Source organism: Echiichthys vipera, assembly GCF_963691815.1.
Source record: "Echiichthys vipera genome assembly, chromosome: 12".
NCBI classification, from domain to species: Eukaryota; Metazoa; Chordata; class Actinopteri; order Perciformes; family Trachinidae; genus Echiichthys; species Echiichthys vipera.
The window spans coordinates 12,696,423-12,713,171 of record NC_139837.1 but is presented as its reverse complement, the minus strand read 5'-3'; the positions used below and the strand labels follow the sequence as shown (position 1 = coordinate 12,713,171).

The 16,749-nt window shown below is 40.9% G+C and overlaps 1 protein-coding gene across 2 annotated transcripts in view; it reads left to right on the top strand.

Moving 5' to 3' along the window:
* rps6ka1 (ribosomal protein S6 kinase a, polypeptide 1) overlaps positions 1-16,749 on the top strand; it is a gene marked incomplete at its 5' end in the record, with an annotated part of 53,634 nt that overhangs the window by 8,778 nt on the left and 28,107 nt on the right. For both annotated transcript variants that reach the window (XM_083924318.1, XM_083924316.1), the window contains one exon: positions 4,726-4,770. In XM_083924318.1, coding sequence (XP_083780444.1) covers positions 4,726-4,770 — 45 coding nt within the window. The remainder of the gene's footprint in view (positions 1-4,725; positions 4,771-16,749) is intronic.

Sequence of the window (16,749 nt, the reverse complement as noted above, 5' to 3'; positions counted from 1 at the left end):
GGTGACAGTTTGTTCCACAGACTCCACTATTTACAGAATTCTGCAGCACATGAGTTGGCTGAGTAGCATCATCTCAGCTGAACAGATGGTGGTGGCGAGCCTGTGAAGAGGGCCTTTGGTACTTGCAAGGTTTTCATAACTAAATTCATGAGATCATTGCTAAAAAGACAATGTGTACGTACAGTATGTGTAAATATTAGCCTATATAGGCTATATGAGATATTTTTTGTTCTCACATGTCAGCGTAAGACCACCGAAATCCAGTATCTGTAATTGATTTGATTGCACCAGTCACTCACTGTCAGTCAGAGTGGGATCTGGGCCATTTATCTCTGTCACCAACCTACCAGCCAGCTGCACACTTTGGTTCCTGATGGCAGAGCGAGACAGCTCCGGGCTCAGATTTATTGAGCAGAAAGAGCGACTGAGACCAGGAGGCCATGCCAGCGAACATGTTGGGAGAGTCAAACCTTGGGTCTGCTTGTCATATAGACAGATGGGACAGACACAGAGACATGCTTTCTGGCTGATTTTGAAGATAAAGGACAGAAGGAAAAAAAAGTATTGTATAGACTATTCTCGTCTAGTCTGTTTCCCCATCGCTCGTTATGCGAGTGCTTGTGTTTTGAAAGTGGCCTGAATGGAAATCGGATTCACTGGCTTTTGTGCTTGCCGCCGTTGTGCAAAGAGAGCTATTCAAAAATATTTGTTTGATTGAGTACTTTTATTCATCACCAAACCATGTCTGTTAGTAATTGCCTTTTTCGTAAATCATCGCTGACAAAGGCACAAATCATCTCCATCCTGTCCCAGTTGAGTCACTACTACCTGCATCGACCACTGTCATTACTAGTTTAGTGAAGGTCCTCCAAAAAGCCTGACTCATGCTTCTGTGATCTTGATACTATGAGCACTTTGAAACTTCACATAAATCATAGTGCTCACTGTAGCTTAAAGTAGATTTTCTCAAATACAAGTCGAAGAGGTGGAATTCCCACAGTGTCTGAGGTTCAGGAGGGTTGGATTAAGTGTGTGATATTTAGCTTCTTAAAAAACCATGTTTACAAAATGTACAAAAATGAGGAGAGGAGACGTGATGGTGATGCATCACTTGCAAACGAGTTGGATTGAAATTTAATTCAAAATGTCAAAATGTTCAATCCACAGAGAAATGCACACAGCCTGTAAGCCTGTGAATGTTCTCATTTGTCCAGGTCATCGTTATCCCCAAAGCAATTTCAGTCAAAAGCAACTGGACTTTGTTATTTTCCTAGACAAACAACCAAGTCCAGTTGCTTTTGACTGAAATTGCTTTGGGGACACACAGCCTGTATTCAGAAACTGTGCCTACTAAAGTACACAATACTATACTATATAGTGGTTGAAAGTGCTGCTACAGTCATTTGCCAGCTGCACTGACGGTGCAGAGACGCAGAGAGTGCATGTGCAGAAGACCAGGAAATGCTGACCAATCAGAGCAGAGTGGGCTATTTCAGGAGGGGGAGGGGGGCTTAAAGAGACAAGCTAAGATGAAGCGCTTCAGACAGACGGTGAATATTCAGACAGTATGAGAAAAATAATGTATATTATTTTTGAACATTAAAAGGGTGTAAACATGTTCTAGTAGAAACCCTGAGTATGAACCTGAAAATGAGCACAATATGGGACCTTTCAGTCTATTGTCACTTGCAGTACTTTCTATACCCTCATATTTGAAAATAAGAATTCTCTTGAACAGGTGGAGTAGATAAGATGGAGCAAACTAGAAAGTAAAAGTAGTGTATTATTTATATAGCATAACTGCACAAGCCCAGACGTAAAGAGAAGGATTGCACAAGCATACATGCATGAGACAGAAAGAGAGGTTTCTTCAGTTATTATGCAATGTGCCACGTAGAGGAGAGATTAGGGTTAACATACGGTATGTGTGCCATGTTTGCAAGCCAGGCGTGGTCAGCAGTGCACACTTGAGTACCTTGTGTAAATGTGTGCATGCTCAAGTTCGATTGACATTCTTGCTTTGCCCTGTGCGTGCATGTAGGCTTAGCTGGAGCTAATCTGGGTGTGACGTGGACGTGTTGAACACCTGAGTAGGGCTGTGGGAGTAGAACAGGGCAGGGCTAGGTGGGCATGTGATAACAAAACCCTTTGCCTGATAAGTGTCCTGAGAAAGTGAGTCCTCGTATCTTTTGACTTTCAGAGTTAAACAGTGAAGCCAAGAGCACATACAAGAAAAAAGAAAGAAATAATTAAATTATTAATTATTGCTATTATCCATTTTCTGGCTTTGACCAAAAGAGGTTGTTTAATAATGTGACCTGCAGTAGCAGGTGAGATTACAAGACTTAGTCAGATGGGATCACAGACACACACAAAAGAATGGCTATTGTATTTCTTAGTTGCCTAGTTACCGGGCAGCACTGCTCTAATCACGCTGTTAAAACACAGATTTATCTATTAAACACACACAGCATCAGCACTCTGAGATTGTTTACTTTCCCTAATCATATAGGAGTCCTGTGAGAAATTAAAAGTCCTGGCTCTGGCAGGCTTAATAGGTTTGGTCTGTAAATCTGTTTACGGCATGCTTGTGGCCTGTAAATTTCTTCTAGTGAACTTGCGTGCATCTTGTATCGTTTTTCTATACGTGTATTTCCACAGTATAGTTCACTTCACTTCCTTGCAATGTTTTCTAAATCATCTTTGTTTGCTAACGTCTTGAGCATATTTATCTGGCTATTTGTGTGTCTGTGTGTGTGTGTGTGTGTGCATGCTTGTGCTCTTATTGAGGAAGCCCACGGGAGGGAAAGCACCATTAACTGGGCCACTTGGATCAGCCATGCAAAGCTAATGAGGTTGAAATGTGTTGAACAGCAACGTCAGGAAGGCATTGTTGACCACACACACTCACACTCACACTCACACTCACACTCACACACAAAAAAAATCAGACAGTCGCACTCACACACACTCAGGATTCCCACCACTGGTCTTCACCGTACTGGGTTAAACAAAGCCCACCACACACGCACACACACACACACACACACACACACACACAAGAAGATTTTACTTAAGATTAAATCTCTCTGTAGAGTCCAACATGCTGCACATCCTCTTGGTTTTCTTTGAAATCACCGCCCCTTAAAACACATCTGTGTTTGATTTCAAACTGCACTTTGCAGCTTAATTGTTTCCATTTCTCCTGTCACCTCACATCACAGCTTTATGACTGGCACAGTTCGGATAAATTAAATTGCCTCCCTTGAGATGATGATTAAAGTCCAACCAGATGAACTCCTGGTCTGTAAAAAAACGCCCAGGGTTATAACACCCATCCAATTTATAGCTGCTGGTTGTTGCAAGAGTAAAACTCAAATAAGGAAGTACATCCAGTTGCCAAACGCATCCAATCGCTCAGCACAGAATGTATTGTGAGGCATTACAGCAACAGTGGAACGCAGTGCCTTCCTGCGTTTCCTTTTTAGTCTCGAACCCTTTCTGTTCAATTTCTGATTGTCAAGGCCACTGCTTGTCATTGTTTTGAGTGCCTGTCATGTTTTGAACAGTCTAAAGGAAGAGGAAGAGGGAAGGGGGCATGGAGGAAGTGAACGACCCCAGGGTCACCCCTCTGTAATGGAAAAACAAAGCAAAAAGCGGAAAAAGGGGGTGGAGTAGATATTTAGGGTCTTCTCACACTTGGCCAGATGAATACTTGCCTCTGTATCCGAGAGTTTCTTTGATCATCTAAGATTTATTTTCAAGTTTCAGAGATATAACACTGTACATCATTAAAAGGCAACTCCACCTATTTTACATGTTTAGGTCAATGTGTTATTTACAGGGAGAGGTCAGTCTGTGAAGAAAATTTGTATTGTATTGTAGTCTTCCGTGGCAGTGGGGGAGCTTTGTCAAGTCTAAGAAACCAGCTTGTTCTTTTTTTTAAAAATTTTTTTTACCAGAAATCGTTACATTATCCATACCAGAAATGAAAGGTCATAATATCTTGACCTCTGCTGCTTGGACCTCTCTCTATTGTTTTTAGATTTTTAGAAACCATATTTTGTAAGAATATAAAAATATGAGGCCCTTGCATGATTTTATATCTGGTCCCATTAGCTGCAGATAGTGATAACCTTGCACCATTAAGTTGAGCCCTCTGGGTTTATGTATAATTTATAAAAACATGGCCAACAATGGCCACTACTTTTTTAGTAAATCCCTGCTTATCGTCCTCCTTGTTGTTCTACTTTTGTGTTTAACAAAATGAAATGCACATCTAATCATGTAATCGGACTGAAATCCTACAGACCTACTTCTGCCGTATGAACAACATGTTGATTTTTCAAATAGCCTTCGACGGGCCGTTGTTGTACAAATAACAATGATTACCCTTTTCTGCGAGACGTACCTACTGGGGGAACAGATGAAGCGTGTGCCTTGTGTGTCAGCCCTAGATTATAAGGTTTGCCAGTAGAGGAGCAAAGTGCTGGATACAGTGGACTGTTGCCACCCACACACAGTCTTGCAAATATTCTCTTGTATCTTTATCTCTCTTGCAGTGTCTTCTTTACACACACACACACACACACACACACACACACACACACACACACACACACACACACACACACACACACACACACACACACACACACACACACACACACATATATATATGCACTGTCACATTCTGACTGTTTCTCACATCTGCTTTCTTGACAGAATGGGCAAAGCACTGCTGAGGATGGAGTCACACCTGCTGTCAAGGTACATGTCATCTATGGAACACACGCACACTCGCACACACACACGTTTATACCACAGACTGTATACCCGTCGAGGTCCGTTCTTTCAACTTCATCCATGGTGTTCCCCTACAGGAGTCGCCCTCTTGTCAGACTTTAACTCCACCTCATTTCCTTTTACCAAAATAGGGCATTGATGTGACGTTGGGGGGGTGGGAGATACGTCCATCTGGCTGGCGTATACCTCTGAAGCAAAGTGAGGGCCAGTGGATAGCCGTCACTCAAGAGGCTGCGCCCCTAATTATTCATAAACTTTAACCTTCAATAAAACAAGAACTAGCCTGATACAAAAACATTCACCCCCTCATTGTTGTCATGGAGATATGACCTAAACATACAGACTAGAATATTTTTTTGTACCAGGCCTTAAATAGGTTTAAGTTTGCTGTGAAAACTGTCTGTTTAACATGGGGGTCAATGAGAAATTGCTCTATTATGAAACCTGTCCCTAGTGGCTATTTGTCAAACTGCACGTTTTGGCATTTCCTTGTTGGATCAACCAGGAAATCAGTGGTCAGGGCTTGGTATTTACTCCTATATGTGACACAATATACATGCAGCTTAACATCCAATAAATTGGAGAGATGACTTGGAAACACCCGAGAGGAGAAGGTGCCTTCATCAAAAAGGCCAAATTCTTGTGTGAATCTTCACACGACGTTCCTGCCTGTTATAGGGAAGGTTTTCGTTGCTGCCGTACTCTACGGGGGAATTGTTGGGTCTATGTAAATCATAAATAAGTCATAGAGTGTGGTCTATACCTAGTCTGTAAAGTGTCCTGAGATAACTTTTGTTATGATTTGGCATTAAAAATAAAATTGAATTGAATTGATTTGAATTTTCAGCCATCTCTGCTAAAGGAGGGAATGTGCCTGTGTGATGATTTATTCATTTAGCAATTGCATTGACAGCCCTCAGAGGACATTAGCCGGCTGGTGTTTAATGTGCTGAATGCTGTCTGAGTGAGGCTGATCGAGCGTCAGGCCAGCTGCTGTGTATAGTGACGTGTCTGGGTCAATATAATAGGGCCATAGTGTTACACATTTTCTATGTCCTCATTTGTCCTGTTTGCATCATACAGAGACCAATGCACACAAGCCAGCACGTACAGAAACACACTGAAAATCGTTGAGTCAGCCCTTTCCTACCTCCTGGCTGGCCTCTTCGCTTTATTGTCCTGCTCTGAAACGTGATCCTGTTTCCTCCTGTAGACTATTACTGTCCAGCCATGTAGGACAAGGAAATGTTCCTCCTCGCTCAGCCGCTTTCTTTTTCTTTCTGTCTCGAGGGGGATAGAGTCCGAAGAGCAATGCCGTCTTTTCTTTCAGTTCAGAACAATGTGCAGTGACTGAGGGGGAGCTTGCAGGGGCCGCACTGGTCAAAGCCATTATTGTCTGATGGCAACAGGAAAAAAAGACACAGGCTTAATAGGTAAAATGGACATTATGGTTGTGATCATTACCATGATATTAATAAGGCAATATTTGAAATATTGACACATACATGATATGCCAGATGTTTGCAAAATCAAATGTATATTTATTATATATATAAATATATGATAACTACAATATACAATAATCAAAAACAAAAAACTTCCAGAACCTATGCTACTTAACAACTTGCTCTGAATCATTAACTTGTTTAATTTTCTCATTGAACCTCAATGTCTAATGAATCCGGTCCAAACATTGTCCGAAGTTTCCCTTGCACACAACAGGAGATTGTCCGAGTCAGACCTGTTCTCACTTCCCCGGAAATACTCTGTTTGGTACAGGCGAGTGTTGGTGCCTGTGTAGAGCGTGCAGGAGGCAGGACAGTGATGCACATTACACCATGGTCACGGTTTGTAATTTTGTCCCGACAACCAAGTCTCTTACTGAATTTGTCGGTAGATTTTGGCGTCGAACCTTACAGGTGAAAGTTCCCAAATCTCTTTGTCTCTCGAGTTAGATATTTTTGTTGCCGTTTTCTGGTTTTGCACGAGCCACATGATAGAAAATGTCACCATACGCCAACTCGCCTGTTGTGAATTCTCACACATTCTCACACAGACTTTGGACTAGCGAGCAGGTAAAGTCCGTTTTCTGTCCAACTGATTCAGACATTTTCGTTCTCCCATACAGCTCCTCCAGGTAATTCCTAGACAATTTCAGATTTTCATGTGTGGAAGAGGCTGGTTTCTGAAAACCTCCCCTGTTCACTGTGAGGTCTTTGGAATATTTTTACAAGGTAACACGATGCCAGAGATTGCCTTTCTGTGTCGCAAAAACACACTTAGTAGCCTTAATGACAGAATAAATGTGGCTGAAAAACGACACTGGAAAAAGAAACTGGATTGGTCACATCATGGCAGATACCCGATCCACATAATAAGGCCAGTATTGGCGCTAATGCAAGTGTATTGGATTGGTACATCCCTAATCATATCATCACAATACGATTCTGCCAAAAGTCGATCATATTCAACTCTCGCTCCGGCCTGGGTAGTCCTATAATTATGTACATTACATGTTGTGCTAATTGAGTGGGCAGAATTTCAGTAATGTGATCAGTTATGCAATCTTTTAATTAGGATGGCCTCCAAATGGATTTAGGGATTTTCTGCCTGTGAATCTACAGAAGAGGTACATGTTTCCCACACAAAAGGACAGATGGCATGAGATAGAAAATGTTGATGGGGAATAAGTCAGATAAAAAATATTTCACACTGTTTGTTGTAGACTTCGTCCCAGGACTGTTCTGCCACCAGGCAGGCAGATCAGTTGTAACCAGGCACATACAGCGGCGATCGATGCCGTGCTGCTGTTGAAATGCTGGGAAATCTGATAATGGCTGCTGTGATCTAGCCATGGGAGTTACCTGGCTCCAGACGACCTGATGGGGGAACGGAGGTTGAGAGAAGGGGGAGGGGATAAAGGTAAAGGTTGGGAGGGAGAGAGGGCTGATCTAATGTGAAATATACCTTAAAACAGTTGTGTGCGTGTGCGTGTGCGTGTGCGTGTGCATGTGCATGTGCGTGTGCATGTGTGTGTGCGTGCGTTTGTGGTGAGGTTACAGTAAGTCAGTCCTCTGCCCCAGGGGCACTAATGAGCCATTTTCTGTGTCATGACACTTCTCTCTCTCTTTCTTTATCTATTTCTCTCTCCCTGCCCCTTCACATGCTGTAAAAACTGATGAATAGACAAAAGCATATTACTGAGCTATTAGTGCCATCGTTGTCTCTGCCATACTTTTCCTGAGCCATTAACCTGAAGCAGTAGGTAAGGTGCTCTGGCAGGCTACTGTTCACAGGGTTTCATCCCGGTGGCTGTCTTTTTGTCATCTGTAGGTAGAAAGAAAGTTCTATAATAAGTGTAGATATACTATATAGTATAGATGCATTTTTATTTTTTATTTACATTGATTCATGTATCGATCCTTTAGTCCAGTGGTTCCTAACATGAGGGTCAGGACCCCCGTGGGAGTTTTTAGAATCAATACAAGGGGTCGTGAGAGAATTCCAATGGTAAGAAAAAACTCACTTCTGATACACAAAAATGTTTATTTTTTTCAGACGTGCCTAATCTTTGCTTCTTTCTTGTGACACACTGTATAGTTTCAAACCTTTGAGGCTAAATAAAAATAGGGGAAAGTAGCTCTAGGGCTGCAAGGAGACATTGTTTCATAATTAGAGATCCAAAGCCAAAGAGTTTTGAAACTGATCCTTGAAAGAGCACAAGATGTTTTCTTTGAAATGTTGAGCTTGTTATGTCTGAAACCCAACTTGTTTTCAATTTACAATTAAATAAAACTGAAAAAGGGCAAATTCTGAGCACTACTGAAAGTATCAATATAAGAAAGGAGAAGACTATACAACCACATCTCTCTATTTGGCTTTCCCCAGCTCTCATCATCTCAGTGCAGTTTAAAAGAGATAAACACTTGAAAAAGAGTTTAGATCCATGTATGACCGAACAGTATCTGTTAACAGAAAATGGCCTCTGTGAAGTGTATTGATGGGATAGATCAGACAGCAGAGCACAGTCACCTGAGAGGGTAGTCTGATCTGTCTCATCGCAGGGGGATGGTATTACCCAGCAATTTACTCCCTGGCAAAAAGCCAGGCTCACAGTGATTTGCTCTCACACAAGTGTGGAAATGGGCTTATTTCTAGCAACAAATCACATCAACCTCATTGCCCTTTAGGGTACCTGGCAGAAAGATTTGTTCAAAAAGCTGAAAAAATTGATATGACAGCCTCAATTTCCAAGACAGAAGTGCTACAGGAAAATGTAGTGAGATGTAACAGTGAGAGTCCCGCTGTCAATCACAGGACTGTCAGAGGGAAGTTAATTTGTCAGCCTAGCAGCTAAAAGTGACCTGACATGAGGACATGAATCAGCCAATATAAACAGCCATATTTGGACTTCTTACAATAATGTTGTACCTGGTTGCTGCTGTTGGCAACAGTTTTACAGGTTTAACTGTAGCTAAATCTCTGGCTTTTGGTCCGTTGGTAAGACAAAGCAAAAGGTTTAAAGACATCACCTCAGACTCTTGATATAATATGATTTTCACTATATTTCCTGACTGTTTCCATTTTTTGACTAAATGCTTAATTAGTCATCCAGTGAGGATGTCCCATTGATTTTCTCCACCAGTTGATATGTTTAGGAGGCTAAGTGTTGACTAACCAAGTTAAAAGATCACCAGTCAACGACATTACAGTGAGCCAATTACAAGACAGCTGAACCCGATCAAAAAATAGCTGGAAATTTCAGCGTCTAAGTTTGTTTTCATAATGTTACACCTCCATCAGTTAGAAAACTGAGACCAAGAGTCTGCTTATTTCGAGGAAGTGCATCGTTTTGTTTTGATAAAAGGAAGAATCCAACATAAAAAAAAATCAGAGGAGGCATAGAGCAGCTATTCCTCATCTGCTGCCTCTCCTGATCAGCAACTGCTGATTGCTTTTGCAAGAGGTAGTGTCTTCAGCCTAGTTTTAATTTAAGCCAACCAAATACTGTACATTTGCCTGTGTTACTAATAGACCGTGCAAATGAAGTAACAATAGTCTCTTATTGTCAATTGCTTTGTTAGCTAAATTGAGTCACCCGTGGGCTAAATTAAATCATAATATACAGTCGCTCGTGTTATGAGACTAGATATCTTCTTGGAAATCGTAATGTGATACACACAAAAACACAAGAACTTGGTTTCTATACTTGGAAAAAAAGTATTAAGATTATTCATTCATGACTAATTAATCAACTGTTAAGGTTAAGTTCAGAAAGGAAATGGATTATTTTTTTAAGAATGTAGCCCTTTCACAGTGGAAACAAATACAGAAATGTCATAAGTGAAATAAAACAGTTCAAATTTACAAGATCTGTTTTCTGCACCTTTTTGCAGGAGTTCCTGATGGGCCACAGTAAGAATGTACATGATATTTTAACTTGATTAACAGGGGAGGTCAGGATGAACCTTTTAGGACGAACCTTTCATGACTCACGTTTTATGACTCACGTTTTATGACCACAGATTGTTTCAGATTATAGATTTTTTCTTTTTATCACATCTTTTAGTACAACATTGAATTATTGCCTGGCCTCAAGAACTTGCAAAGCTGTCGCAGTGTGGGGAGAAGTGGTTGTCATGGTTTCATAATAATGCAGCTGACAGCTAGTCTGGCAAGCCAAAAGAAAAAGCAGGATTATAATTGGATAATTCCAGATTTTTGTATGTGTTCCTGTAAATGGAGGACACACTCTGAGAGAACAGCTTTTGTAGTTGTTATAGACATAAGGGGGTAGGGGGGAGGGCACAAGGTAGCCACAAGAACCATTGTTCAAAGACCAAACCAAGACATTTATGAGAAATAATGTCCCTGTATGTAACAAGCTGGGATGTCACAGTGTCTGGCTGACATTTTGGTTCAGCATGGTTGTGCATGAGGGTTAAGACGGGTATGGTACAGACATGTTTTGGCAGAAATATGAGGCTTGGGTGCTAGGAAACTGTGCTGAGCATTTACTCATGGAAGTGGATTATGTTAAGAGAAAAGTGCCTTTGGATGATTTGATATTTTCTGCTGCAAGAATGACAGAATTTTAAACAAATCATTAAATTGGATTTATTACATTAGGTGTATTTGATTCAACGTTGCATCAACATCAATTAGATGTCCATAAAGTGGCCTTGTTTACATGCATGATTTTATAATGTATAAAAAGTAATATATCATTTTTTAAGTCCTTAAAGGGCTCAGAAAAATGGACATACGCAATTATATGATAGCTGGACAAATTCCTTCTGCTTTTTACGATGTTATTGGAGGCTTCAGAGCGGCCACTAAATGGACGCTGTAGTCAGTATAGCTACAAGTAAAACAAATTTTCATTATAAACAAATGTGATGATTATTTTCCCTTTTAATCATTGAGTCTAAAGAATGTCTAAAGATTCAAAAAAGAAAAAACACTCTTTCTCAAAGGACGAAGTGATGTCTTCAAAATGCTTGCATCACAAACACAGTCTGAAACACAAAGACATCATTGACATATCAAAAAGGGTGAGCAGTACATCTTCACGTTTGTGGAGCTGGAACCAGCAGTTAGTTGTCATTTTTGGATGAAAAATGACAAACAATGAATAAATTATCACAATAAGTGTTAAATCAATTAACTAGTCATTGCAGCTGTAGTAGTGGGATTATTTTGTCAAATGCACAAGGTGACGCTTTCATACTCAAAAACACCTCAAGTTTAATGTCGCTAAAAATACTGCATGCAACGTTGATTAAATGTTGTTGACAAAAACTCCGTATGTGGTACAATAATATGCATACAATGCAGTCTGGCTTCTTTTATGAGCGTGTCTTATTTCTGGTTGTGTCATTCCCACTTCAGTGTGAACTCCACCTATCAAGCTTGAGGGCACAAGGCAGAAGGACAGACAGTAATTCTGTTTCCATTGCTGTCAGTGACATCTTTGTACTCCCTAATGTAGATAATTACTTTTTTTACTGCAGCTATAGGTGCTGAGCGAGTGGTATTTGCGCATTACTGGCCGAGTGACGAGAGGGCACAGTGGAGGGGGTGATGGGAGCGAGGGTATTGTCAAGAGCTTGAGAGGAGAGGGAATGGAGGGGGGAGGGGGATCAAACGGCATAGGAGGACTGCAGAGGAGTAAACAGCGAAGCATAGGCCGCCTCTGCATAGTTCTCCCTCCAGCCAAGTCAATCAGTCGTGCACACAAATGCCGTCAAATACTTCAGAGCTTTGACACTGAAGAAAGACATAGCATGCAGGAAACCAAAAAGGATGAAGTAGCAGAATAACTCAGCACTTCAGAAACACACTCTGGATCTCTTGGGATTGATGTGTATTGCTCTCTGTGAGCTGTGATCCAATATACCTCTGGCTAATTTGGATATATCCTCGGATCACAAAACCACAAGCTTCCACTTGGCATTGTATCTTTGCCGTTCTGTTCATGTGTGTGTTAATCAGTAGGACGGCTCAGCACAGCCTTGGTGTTGAGTGTTTCCAGGACTGATTAAATATTTACCAGTGGCAATAGTGTGTAGGCAGGGTTTGCAGCTTTACATGATGAGCTTTTTGACCTCTGGGCTACCGTAGAGCGCTGTGGGGCTGGCGAGTCACGGCGTGTGCTTGTGCAGCCTCTCTGTGTGCACATGCGTGTTGTAGGCATGGCAACCACTCTTGCTTTCTTTTACAAACATGACCTGGCATTTGTTTCATGGGGCATTACCCCCCTCCCCCGGTCACTAAATACATACAGATTCCACAGAGGTAAAGCACTAAGCCTCCCTTTCCAGTTCCTGCCATCATCAGTCTGTAATATAATCTTGAAATCCTGGAAGGAGAGAAGATTATGTGTCGAAGAGGGACCTGGCACACTGTTGTGCCCCTGGTAATCTGTTGTGTATCCTGAACCTTGCATTGAGGTCTCTCATGGTCATTTGGCATACATGATTTACCCTCCTATTTTAAGATGAACTTGGAGATGATGTTTTCAAGGTCTCGTCTGTGAGGCGTTAACCCTGTACATCACTGCGGTGGCAACTGCTGCAAGAACATCCAGCTCATACCTGTGTGCATTATGCTAGGATTTACGGGAGAGAAAAACAAGTCCCAACTCTCTGCTTATTCCAGAGTAGTTTTGGTTGCCGTGTTACTGCCAATAACACTAATTAAGACAGAAAATTTAAAAAATGGAAGTTGGAGACAACATTATACAAACTGCTGTGCAGAAAAGCTTGGGAACAGAGGGACAGGGGGAAAGGGGAAAATAATTGGAGACAAAGGGAAGGAAGGAGAAACAACCGTATACTAGTCTGTTAACCTTGACAGCAAATTAATACGAAAAATAGTGTTGCTGTAGGTGGAAAAGGTACCATTTTTTTTCTGACGTGTTGAGAAAGAGTTCAACATTTTGTAAAAAACACTAACTCGCTTTTTTGCCAAAAGTAAAATGTGAAGATTGATACCATTGTTGTATCTGAAGCTACATGTAACCGTAAACAGTTAGCTTACTGTAGCATAAAAACTGAAAAAGGAAGGACAAAGAGCCAGCCTGTCTATACTAAAGTGTAACCACAACTTGTTTTTACGCTTTGGTTTGTGTATGTGTTCAATATATCCTCATCAAAAGGTTTGTATGATTTCTTACGAAAACGTATGCACAACAATTCGTAGCTATCTAACCAAATTAGACAGAAACAAGTTCATATGATATCTTCTATTTAATACTGTGAAATAGCGACCGGTTAAGTTTATGCAACAAACAACTCGGTTAAGATTTGTCCCTCAAGTATTTATGCTAAGCTAAGTTAGCTGGTTGCTACCTGTAGCTTCATATTTCAATCTTCTCGTCCAACTCTTAGCAAAAAAGAATGTTGTCTTAAAGGGAAGTGTCCTCATGCAGGGTTTACTTCCTGCCTGTTCACTCCCATCTGTCCTCTCTGTCTGTCTGTGGTGGGGAGAACACTCCCCAGTAGGCACACTGCAAGTATTGCTTCTTTAAGGGGCTTTCAATCTGTTTAATTCACTGAACTCTCCTCAGATGGCCAGGGGGTAGAACAACAGAGGAGAAAGAAAGTTGTTTATTTTCTTCCTCAGTTTCTTGTCTCTTCCTCTCTTCCTACTGACTTGAGCTGTCTCCTTTTCTCTTGGCTTTCATCCCTGCAGGAACTGTTAGCATTTTACCTCTTTATTAGATGCATCCTATCAGTTTTAAACCACTCCACCTCCTTGCCACTTTGGATCTTGTGACTAATAGCATGATTTATTTGAAGACTGTGCAGTTTTGCTGTGGAGGTGTATGATTTTGCCCTGGGCTCTTACTAAGCTCATACGTACCAGGATGTTGTGTTGCATCAAATTCTAGTGTTTTTGTCAGTCTACATGGAGGGCCAGATAGCTGATTATTGCAAAATGGAGCACATACATCAGTTTTCTGTTGTTTAATAAATAACCTGACACTATCTGAAATATGGTACTGCTCCCCGACCATCTGCTGCTCCTGTTTGCCAAGTTTCAATGAATGCGAAGAAGTGTTTGGAAATACTATGACGATGATATCACCAAACCTGTGATCCAGGGTCAGACTACTTTAACATATCTGGATTTATATTTCGATTAGACATCTCCTTTTCAATCCCCATCCTTCTTCCTCAAAACCTTGAAACATCCATGTGTGAGCAACTCAACCTCTAGTTTTTCAGCTGTCCAATGGGTGATCATGAACAAAAGATTTTGGTTTGCGCAAAGTGGCTCTACGGTGTGAATGTGCATAACTTGATGACCCTGCAACAGCATATTGCAGAAAAGGGGCCTTCTGCAAGCTTATTAAAGGTTAAATAAATACAATACAACTTAACTGAAGGAAGGATGATTAGGACAGAGCCGAGTGTTGAGCTGTTTTGTCCTGCACTGCACAACGTCATCAAACATTTTCAGAGCTGGAAAGTAGAGATGCACCGAACCAATACCTGTATCGGATATCGGCTCAGACATTGACTAATTAGCTGGATCGGATATCGGCCGAATGAGGCAGATCCATCATCCCAATCCAGTCATTTCTTTTTTATTAATATCATACACAGCAATACAGTTACAGCGATCTAATCACTTCAATTCAAATAATATTAAGTACACTTATATCTGTTTATTTGTTACCTTTTTTTAAACCAGGCTAAATGTTTATGTCAAGCTTGATGCCTTCACTACAGTAGTATCGGATCTCTACTGGATACACTTCTTAGAATACTCGACCACCATCTTGCTTAACAGCATGAAATCTTTCCACAGGAGTAATACATTGTGCCGGCATCTGCTTGGCTGTGATCCCCAGTGAGCAGGGGCCTGTATTAACAAGGTTTAGACACGCCTTGGAGCTTGACGGAGCTAAACTCTTCACATTCCACTGCAGGGTTAGAGGGAGAGGTGGGGTTGGATGTAAAGAAAATAGAGCTGACTCTGACTGATTATATCACTTTAGGCCTCAGGATGTAGGCTATCATGCACTGGTATTGATGTATTATTGTCTAGTCAGTGCGCATTCTAAGGGTGTGTTTGTGTGTGTGTCTGAGGCAGTGTGTATGTGTCTCTAGGTGAACTCAGTTGAACTGAAAAAAAATGGATTCAAATTATGCTATGTGCTAAGTTTATTCTTCATGCTGCCAAAACAAACGCTAAAATGTTGCAGCTGTCCGGATTTATTTCTAGCTGTGTTAATCTTTTTTCGTGTGTTTGCATGTTTTACCACACACGTGTATATATCCACAAAAATATGACGTTGATTCAACAGGCAGCAGCAATTGGGGAAATTAAAAAATGTCAACTTTTACATTCTAATAGAGGTAAAGGGGGATGTGAGCCCTGTGGCACAGACTCAGAGTTGACTTTGGGTGCAGCCATTACAGATGTGGTTCATGTGCACGCACAAACACAATCTGACAGCCAGTAAGAATAGTCAGCAGGGTGTGAGCTCTAGGCTTTGTGTTTTTATAGGATTGTCTCACTGACAGCTCTGTCAATATATCAATCTGTAGTTAGAGAGCATCGTCTTGGATCTCATTATGCGACAGGACACCTAGGAGGCAGCCTATAGCTAGCCAGACACACTCACACTCACACTTACACTCACACTCACACACATACATACATTGTGATAATGTTTGTTTCTGTTGGACTGCTCATCATTTCTCCCTCTGCTTCCCGTTCTAACATGACTCAGACACTTACCAATTCTCTGAAATGACTGTTGAGCAGGATTATGTGCTGAACGCAGAGTTCATTGCTCTTTGCATTCCACCTGTGACCCACTATTTTTCTTTTTCTCCTCTTCCTTCCTCGGTAGCATGCTTTATTACCCTTCATACATCAGCACCTACTTTCATTTCCTGGGTGTGTCATTAGCTTCTAGTTACCTGCCACATTAGCGAGAAGAGAGCTTTTCATAAAAAGAAACAGCCAGGGCTGAGCATGCACATAGCAATTTAAATCACAGTTTTCCAAATAAAAGTAAGTCTGTTATTTTGTTGAAGTGTCAGAGTATAATACTTCAGGCATGCAATAAGATATCAAGATTAAAATCTCCGCTTGTACTGCAGTCTGGATATCTAAATCTGAGCTCAAAGTGAAAGTCTATACGGTAAAGAGAGGGAACTTGGAATTATTGAGATATTGTAAATGTTGTATCACTATAATCCCACTTTTATGTGTGAGGAAACATACTGAGCAGTGTATACAGGTCCTTCTCAAAAAATTAGCATATTGTGATAAAGTTCATTCTTTTCCATAATGTAATGATAAAAATTAAACTTTCATTTATTTTAGATTCATTGCAAACCAACTGAAATATTTCAGGTCTTTTATTGTTTTAATACTGATGATTTTGGCATACAGCTCATGAAAACCCAAAATTCCTGTCTC